We start from the raw sequence: 6000 nt of genomic DNA on the forward strand, positions 1-6000 counted from the left end.
GCTCCTCCACATCGAGAGGAGCTAGTTGAGGTGGCTCGGGCATCTATACCGGATGCCTCCTGGTCGCCTTCCTTGGGAGGTGTTCCAGGCACGTCCCACCGGGAGGAGGTCCAGGGGACGGCCCAGGACACGCTGGAGGGACTATGTCTCTCGCCTGGCCTGGGAACGCCTTGGGCTCCCCCTGGAGGAGCTGGAGGAGGTGTCTGGGGAGAGTGCGAGTACTTTCAATGCAATAATTTGCTTAGAGATCTTAATATCTGAAGACTTTCTAGACTACGGGGATTCATAGTGTTAGTCCTAAATAAATGTACCAAAATACTGAAAAATGTTAATGAGTCAATATACCTAAAAGTTCCAGATACACCCAGACCGGGGAGCGAAGGTTGAATGTTGATCATTTTGATTCATGTATGTTGAAGTAGTTCAGTTTCCTGATCAGGAAACAGAACTGACAAATTAAACGCTGTAAGCCTAATCCCTGCTTTCTCTCTCTGACCAGTCATTGACAGTAGGGTGTGAGACGGTGGATATGACACTAAGAAGAAACGGGCTGGGACAGCTGGGCTTTCATGTTCGTGTCGATGGCACTGTGGCTGAGGTACCGTCCGATCAGCAGAACTCACACTGGATTACAGCCTGCAAACCCGCTCGGCGCTGCATAACTTCAGATTTGTTTCGTGCAGGTGGAGGAGTACGGATTTGCCTGGCAGGCGGGACTGAGGCAAGGCAGCCGACTGGTGGAGATCTGCAAGGTGGCCACTGTGACGCTCACTCATGAGCAGATGATTGACCTGCTGAGGACTTCTGTCACTGTCAAAGTGGTCATCATTCCTCCGTATGAAGAGGGCAAACCTCGCAGGTGTGTACAGATGGTAATTTAATTCCTATAAGGCTGAACTGGTGAGTGATTTGTTTCTGAGAAACTGATGTGAATACAGAGCTATGAAAGAAGAGGATAGCGTTGTGTGTAAGTGGGCTGTAGTAGAAGAACCGAAGCGAGCTACAATGAGCACAGGATGCTCTTCACTCAAACACACAAAAGCCTTGGTGAGGTAGTGGCCAGACTCCAGTGTTCTGAGAGGGTTTTGTGTGGGAGTGTGTGAAAAGAGGAAGCGAACTAACCAAGAGAGACGTGTAGCTGGAGTGAAAACAAGTGAAACGAGGCATGGAGACAAAGAGACAGAAGCATTTGTTTACCAGGAATTAGCTAAATCTGTCGTTCTTTGTCTCATTCTCTGGATCTGCTAGTTTGGCCCTTCTCCTTCAGCAATCCTTTGCTGCTACACCCTTTTTTATCTTCTCATCTGTGCTCAAGGTCTTCAGTGAGCCTGAAAGAAGAGGCATCATTAGATGCTGCTGTGGTTTTGCAGAATGGCACAAAATAAAATCAAGCTGTGTGTGTTTCTGAGCATCACGGCTCCAAAAGACAGTAATCGTGGCGGGTTGTGTGATCACTGTGGTTGGATTCCTTTAATGCTAGAGGCAGTTTAATTACACAAGTTAAACCCTTTCCACACACACACACACACACACACAAACGCATAGAAACACTGAGCTGGCCTTGCAGCAGCTGATAATTAGAGTCTTTGCATTTCCATCTTCCTCACTGACTCGTTAGCTGCTCTGTGCCAGGCGAGCAGATTGCTTGAGATTAAGGCTTTTGGCATCTGCTGGGAAGGGGGAAAAAAGACCACCAAAAACAGGAAAAAAAAATAAGAGCTGAAGTGAGTAATTAAAAATGTATGCCTTGTGTAAATGAAAAGAAAGGAAAATATGAAGGGAGGGGTCGAGTGATAGAGGCAGAGAAAGGCTGGGAGGAGCGCTCGATGAGAAGGACGTGTCTGAGCACCACCGAGAGTAAGAGGAGTGGGTGGAGGCGAGAGGAGAAGAGAGAGACGAAAGTTGGAAGGGTCTGTCGTTGCTGCTCTGTCTACGCTGCGAAGCCACACGGCAGATGGATGCAGCGGGAAAAAGGCGTGGGTCTGCTAGTGGATATGTGTGTGAGCTCCAGTCGTGTCACCCCAGCTAATTTGATGGGAGTATTACTGTATGCTGACAGATGTAGGCTCTGCTCGCTCTGAGGTTTGTATTCCCCTTCTGTTTCCATGCAAGGTTGGAGTCTGTGCAGCTCATCGGCACCGATAATGATTATACAAAGTATTCCTTTATTGATTCAAACGGTCTCAGTACAAGTTGCCTTCTTTTACATTGATTTGTGTGTTTTGTTCCTGGAAATCTGCGGTTTTCTAGAGGTGTTTTTGTTGATGCATGTTTTTATTTTTATGTAAATCTGTGTTTTGGTTACATTTCTCAAAGGCTGCACCAAACCATTATCTAATTATTCATCAGTTTGTTAATTACTTTCTAATTTAAGTGATTATTTTGGTCTATGTTGCAAACTAGACTGAATGATTTCCCTGAGCAAACTGTTGTCTTTTCCTCAGTTTTCATACACATACAGTCAACCCTATCGCTTATGATTGTTTCTGTCTGATTACTGGATTAATCTAGCCGATTATCCTCCAAAAAATAAGATGTCTTATTTTTACAATTGACTTTTGCACTTCTTGCCTACAAACAAATTGAATGTACATTAAGATTTGCACTTTAAAGTGTTAAGTATATGAATAAAGTGCATCCTCCAGCATGACAAAAATAAATTAAATTAAGCTGTTATTATTCATTTTTATATACAAATGTAAAATATGGTGAGACTGAGGTGGAAATACACAAAAATAGCCCTCAGTTTAAAAAAAGAAGAGTCTCTTTCTACTCGTACTCGTACTCCTCGTCTTCCACTTATCCAGGACCGGGTCGCGGGGGCAGCAGACTCAGCAGAGATGCCCAGACGTCCCTCTCCCCAGACACCTCCTCCAGCTCCTCAAGGGGGAGCCCAAGGCGTTCCCAGGCCAGCCAAGAGACATAGTCCCTCCAGCGTGTCCTGGGCCGTCCCCTGGGCCTCCTCCCGGTGGGACGTGCCTGGAACACCTCTCGAGGAAGGCGTCCAGGAGGCATCCGGTATAGATGCCCGAGCCACCTCAACTGGCTCCTCTCGATGTGGAGGAGCAGCGGCTCTACTCTGAGCCCCTCCCGGATGGCCGAGCTCCTCACCCTATCTCTAAGGGAGTGCTCGGCCACCCTACGGAGGAAGCTCATTTCAGCCGCCTGTATCCGGGATCTCATTCTTTCGGTCGTGACCCAAAGTTCATGGCCATAGGTGAGGGTAGGAACGTAGACCGACGGGTGAATCGAGAGCTTTGCTTTTCCGCTCAGCTCTCTCTTCACCACAACGGACCGGCACAGTGCCCCCATTACTGTGGCAGCCGCACCGATCCGTCTGTCGATCTCCCGCTCCATTCTTCCCTCACTCGTGAACAAGAACCCGAGATACTTAAACTCCTCCACTTGAGTCAGGAACTCCCCTCCAACCTGAAGAGGACAAGCCACCCTTTTCCGGTCGAGTACCATGGCCTCAGACTTGGAGGAGCTGATGTTCATCCCAGCCGCTTCACACTCGGCTGCGAACCGCCACAGCGCATGCTGTAGGTCTTGGCTAGAGGGGGCCAGCAGGACCACGTCATCCGCAAAAAGAAGAGACGAAATCCACTGGTCCCCAAACCAGACCCCCTCCTCTTGGCTGCGTCTAGAAATCCTGTCCATAAAAGTTATGAACAGGACCGGCGACAAAGGGCAGCCCTGCCGGAGTCCAACATGCACCGGGAACCGGTCCGACTTAGTGCCGGCAATGCGGACCAAACTCCTGCTCCGCTCGTACAGGGACCGGATGGCCCCTAATAAAGGGCCCCCGATTCCATACTCCTGGAGCACCCCCCACAGGGCATCATGAGGGACACAGTCAAATGCTTTCTCCAGGTCCACAAAACAAATGTGGACCGGTTGGGCAAACTCCTATGAACCCTCGAGTACCCTGTAGAGGGTATAGAGCTGGTCCAGGGTTCCACGGCCGGGACGAAAACCACACTGCTCCTCCTGAAGCCGGGGTTCGACCGATAGTCGAACCCTCCTCTCCAATACCCTGGCGTAGGCCTTAACAGGGAGGCTGAGGAGTGGGATCCCCCTGTAGTTGGAACACACCCTCTGAAGGGGGACCACCACCCCAGTCTGCAAGTCCAGAGGCACTGTCCCCGACCGCCACGCAATGTTGAAGAGGCGTGTCAACCATGACAGCCCCACAACATCCAAAGATTTGAGGTACTCAGGGCAGATCTCATCCTCCCCTGAAACCCTGCCACCGTGGAGCTTTTTAACTACCTCGGTGACTTCAGCCTGGGTGATGAGAGAGTCCAACCCCGAGTCCCCAGCCTCTGTTTCTATTACACTTTTATTTAAAATGTGAAAGTTTAGACAGAAACTTACAAATAGTCTTTATTTAATAACTATATTAGTAATGATTTGATTGACATGTTAAGATTATGTACACAATTAAATGTGATGCTCGGCTTCAAAGGTCCGCACATTAACACATGCAAATAGAGCGTTACTTATTCAAACGTGCGTTAAACATTTATTTAGAGGTAATGGAGCAGAAAAGCAACATGTGTAACTTCACAAAGAGCATTGAGCAGCTTTAAAAGAAACTTGTAGTGGCTGTCTTCACTGTCAGCTCATCAGTAGCCCCAGCGTTTGTTCTCTTCAGCTGCAGGTCGTCCGGTTGCTGCAGGTTGCAGGGAAACCCTACAGAGCTTCCAAGCCCTCATTTATCATCACTTAACCTTAAGATACTTTGATACTTTCGACCACTTGGGGCTTTAACTTCAATAAATCAATTCTTTTGATGGTGAATCAGACTCTTCCTCCACCGTGATTGTGTCTCACCATCTTGACCTCAGACAGAGCCAACCAATGACCGGCGAGGCCCCTGGCTGCAAATTGGAGCCAGGGGCCTCTCGTCGGGTACGTTATTATTCATCACTTTATCAACGTTTTTGGATATTACTGTCTAACACAGTCCATCATCTCACTCTTTCCTTTCATCTCATCTTAAATGGCAAATTATCAGCATGTTTAATCCCTGCTGCCCTCCTTTAATAAGCTTCTGTATGAAATAATAAGATGGGGCTGATATGCAAACATTTGACGTCTGTTAATTCCTGAGTTGTTAAATAACGCCCCCCAGCAAGGAGCTTCATCACTGATTTCATAATTGATGAGAATAAATGCCAGATTATCTTCATTTGAAGCTAGCATCCATCAGATGATGTTTTGATTTTGTGCTCATTGAACTGAAAGCTTCACTATTGTTTTTTAATGAAAGGAAGACGTATTTGTGACTTCATGCATTTTATCTTCACAAAGTGTCTTCTGTATTTACATAGATTTTGAGTAAAGAGCTCTTTGATGCGGTAAGAAGTAATTTCAGTCTAAAATACATGTTCTCACAAAGAGACTTGGCTTCAGTCTTCCTGTGGTTAGGATGGATATTTGATGTGTCATTAATCAGCTTTTTATCTCTTTTTCTCTGTCCATTTTTCTCATGGGAGCTCATTAGTGAGTAATGTTACATGTCTGTTGTGTATTTAAGCATCCACGGAGTGCCTTATGAAAAGAAACGTGGAGCATTCAGAGGGAATGTACTGAGCAGCTTTCACACACTGAACTTGGTACAAAAGCCGTGGATCTGGTTCAGTTAAAGTTCAGGCCCTCAGAGAGGAAGTGGCAGTCTTTTAGTTGTGCTTTCTACTGACTAACTGCTGAGAATCCTTTAAACTGGAGATGCAGGATGTGAGGGAGAAATAAATTTAGTGTTTGGACATGTGAGCAGGAACGTTTTTGTGTTGGATGATCTATATTTAAATAGCCCTGCGCTCTCTTCCTGTCTTCAGGGGCTGCACAGAGGAGTACGAGATGAAGACCATGGAGCAGAAACCAGAGCCTGAGCCTCTGGCAGCAGGATACCGACCTTACCCCCGCCAAACGTGGCGATGGGAGAGCTCACCTATTCCTACAGGGCTCCTCAGCGCTCCCAACCTCCAGCGCTGG

General features: G+C 47.3%; 1 protein-coding gene across 1 annotated transcript in view; it reads left to right on the plus strand.

Moving 5' to 3' along the window:
- sipa1l3 (signal-induced proliferation-associated 1 like 3) overlaps positions 1-6000 on the plus strand; it is a 101606-nt gene that overhangs the window by 79424 nt on the left and 16182 nt on the right. The window contains exons 11-13 of the mRNA XM_047391701.1: positions 500-598; positions 684-859; positions 5844-6000. The exon at positions 5844-6000 is cut by the window's right edge and continues 86 nt beyond it. Of these exons, the coding sequence (XP_047247657.1) occupies positions 500-598; positions 684-859; positions 5844-6000 (432 nt within the window). The remainder of the gene's footprint in view (positions 1-499; positions 599-683; positions 860-5843) is intronic.

The sequence above is a fragment of the Girardinichthys multiradiatus genome, chromosome 18 (genome assembly GCF_021462225.1).
Source record: "Girardinichthys multiradiatus isolate DD_20200921_A chromosome 18, DD_fGirMul_XY1, whole genome shotgun sequence".
Taxonomy (NCBI): domain Eukaryota; kingdom Metazoa; phylum Chordata; class Actinopteri; order Cyprinodontiformes; family Goodeidae; genus Girardinichthys; species Girardinichthys multiradiatus.